The sequence below is a fragment of the Cucurbita pepo genome, chromosome LG10, assembly GCF_002806865.2.
Source record: "Cucurbita pepo subsp. pepo cultivar mu-cu-16 chromosome LG10, ASM280686v2, whole genome shotgun sequence".
NCBI lineage: Eukaryota > Viridiplantae > Streptophyta > Magnoliopsida > Cucurbitales > Cucurbitaceae > Cucurbita > Cucurbita pepo.
In genome coordinates, this window is record NC_036647.1 from 3,974,513 (window position 1) to 3,977,382 (window position 2,870).

Below are 2,870 nucleotides of genomic sequence, written 5' to 3' on the forward strand. Positions count from 1 at the left end.
CGGGCGGTAGGTCAGTGAGGACGCTGGCCCTCAAGGGGGTGGATTGTGAGATCCCACATCAATGGGAGAGGAGAACGAAGCATTCCCTATAAGGGTGTGGAAACCTCTCGCTGGTAGACACATTTTAAAGCCACGAGGTTCACGGCGATACATAACGAACTAAAAAGGACAATATCTACTAGCGGTGGGCTTGGGCTGTTACATTCACTCTCAACCAATTCATCTTTTCTCTCTATCCCTCTCTCCCATTAGAGGTCCTCATTCCATTAGCAGCATTTACGTGGATGTTTCCATTTCCATTACATTGATATGTTTCATTATCGCAAAATTTATCCGACATTGTGGAATGAGACGTTTTGATCACGTATTCGTTCACATTAGGGATTCTTTTCTTCAATTGCAGGTTTCTAGATCTATCGGTGATGCATATTTAAAGAGGGCGGAATTCAACAGGGAACCCTTGTATGCTAAGTTTAGGCTTCGTGAACCATTTACTCGACCGATATTGAGCTGTGAACCATCAATTTCGGTGCATGAACTTCAACCACATGATCAATTCATCATATTTGCCTCTGATGGCATGTGGGAGCACATTAGCAATCAGCAAGCTGTAGATATTATTCGAAATCACCCCCATAATGTAACCTACTAGACCATCTGCTCCTTGTGGTGTGCGTTTCTGATTGTTTAAGGCGATGATGAAAAGCTAAAGCTATGTTGAAAGATTGAATTTGACTTGTCTGCTTGTTTTCATGCAGGGAAGTGCTAAGAGGTTGGTAAAAGCTGCTATGCTGGAAGCAGCTAAGAAACGAGAAATGCGGTATTCAGATTTGATGGAAATTGATCGTGGTGTACGCCGCCATTTTCACGACGACATCACTGTCATAGTTGTATTTCTCGACTCTAATCTTGTAAGCAGAGCGAGCTTCGGACAGCTGCTGTTCGATACTGTGATCGATGTCGATGGAAATACTATTAATCTCGAGGCACTTTAAGCTGACACTCTCAAACTCAACGGTATCCATCCCCACGCGAAACTTCCCAAATTTGATACCTTCAATGCTCACCAGGCTCTCAGAATGTTCAAACTCCATGGATTGCTGCCTGAGGAGCTTCCTGGTGCTGAAGTTGTCAGCTTCATGAAGAGCTTCCTGTAGCTCGAGGCATACCCGAGCCATGGTTGGGCGGTACTTAGGCTGGTGTGAAGTGCATTTCAGGCCAAGTTGCCCCATCTTTAGCATCACTTCCATGTTGCATGGCTCGGAAATAAGATTTACATCCAAAATCTCTTCAACTCTGTCGTTTTCTAAGCTCGGTCTTGCCTGCAATTTCAGATAGAATGTTAGACGAAAATTGAGACTAGAAATGATGTGACAAATGAAAAAGTTCAGACAAGTATTTTTTATATATATAATTTAGCCGATAAAATAGGAGTTGATTTAGCCGATAAAATAGGAGTTGGTTACCCATTCAGTGATATGAGAGTTGGGGAGTGATCTATTGGAAGTGAGCACTGGACGAGCAGAAACGAGCTGCAGAAGAATAATGCCAAAGCTATAGACATCGCTAAAAGGAGTCAAGTGAAAGGTAGAGCAATATGCAGGGTCCAAGTAGCCGGGCGTGCCTTTGATTTGGCTGCTCACATGCGACCGATCACCAATGGGTCCCGACCTTACCAACCCAAAATCCGAAACCTTTGCCTCGAATTCTTCTCCGATTAAGATATTGCTTGGCTTTACATCTCTATGGATTACGCTAGCCTTCATCCCATTGTGTAGATGAGCAATCCCTTCCCCAAAACAAAAACAAAACAAAAAAAATTATTTATCTTTTTTCGGAAGAAAATTAGTTTTGTTTCTAATAATTTTATTCTAATATGCTCAATATGTTTTAAATAAATGAATCTACTAACATATTTTCAATTAAAAGATCAGATATTCGAATCTCTCCCTCTTAAAGAAACACAATCATTTGAAAAAGTAATAGAAGGAGACGTCCAATGTCGTATCCTAAATAAATGAAATAGATATCAATAACGAGAAATGACATACCTTTGGCAGCTCCAATAGCTATGTTAACTCGTTGTCTCCAAGTCAAGCTTCTTCCTTCATGGCCTATGCAAAGCCACAATAAACTCGACTAAAATATTTTACAAATAAAGAAGAGATCGAAATATTAATTAATTAAATTTTTTACCAATTATGTAATGTAGAGGTGACCCATTTGGTACATATTCATAAACCAATATTCTTTCTCCTCCACTCCCTGCCAAGAACACATGATTTTCACATTTTTAAAAAATTTCTCTTCATATATCATCAAAATTCACTCTTTTTTTAAGCTCTAACCTGTAGTTTCTTCGCAATATCCCACCAGAGCTGCCAAGTTCTTGTGCTTTACTGATGACAACAGCTTCACTTCTGGTAACACCAAACAAATAGTTTTCAAATTCTTAAAAATTTTATTTTTCTTTTTCGAGTTTAACTAAGAATTCAGATAGTGAGATTCTATATCAGTCGGATATGGGAACGAAGCCTTTTATATAAACGTTTTGAAACCGTGAGGTTGATGCTTGTACGTAATAGGTCAAAGCGGATAATATCAAAAAACGGTGAATTTGGACTGTTATGTCAAACGTTTTGGATCGCTATAAGCTGATGATGATCAAATCCGCTACACCCACCCACTGTCCTGATCCTAACTTTACCCATTTAACAGATTTTGCATAAAAATAACTATATCTATGTCTAATATTGAAAATGAAAATTATTTTATAAAATTTCTCAATTATTTTAACAGAGATCAAGTTTTCCACCAGAATTTTTATTTTATTTATATATATATATATATATATATATATATATATATAT

General features: G+C 38.3%; 1 protein-coding gene across 3 annotated transcripts in view; it reads left to right on the forward strand.

The window, feature by feature from the left end:
- Window positions 1-1,407, forward strand: part of LOC111803766 (probable protein phosphatase 2C 60) — a 19,358-nt gene extending 17,951 nt beyond the window's left edge. For all 3 annotated transcript variants that reach the window (XM_023688303.1, XM_023688304.1, XM_023688302.1), the window contains 2 exons: window positions 404-640; window positions 759-1,407. In XM_023688303.1, coding sequence (XP_023544071.1) covers window positions 404-640; window positions 759-995 — 474 coding nt within the window. In that variant the 3' untranslated portion in view covers window positions 996-1,407. The remainder of the gene's footprint in view (window positions 1-403; window positions 641-758) is intronic.
- Window positions 1,408-2,870: the final 1,463 nt, after the last annotated feature.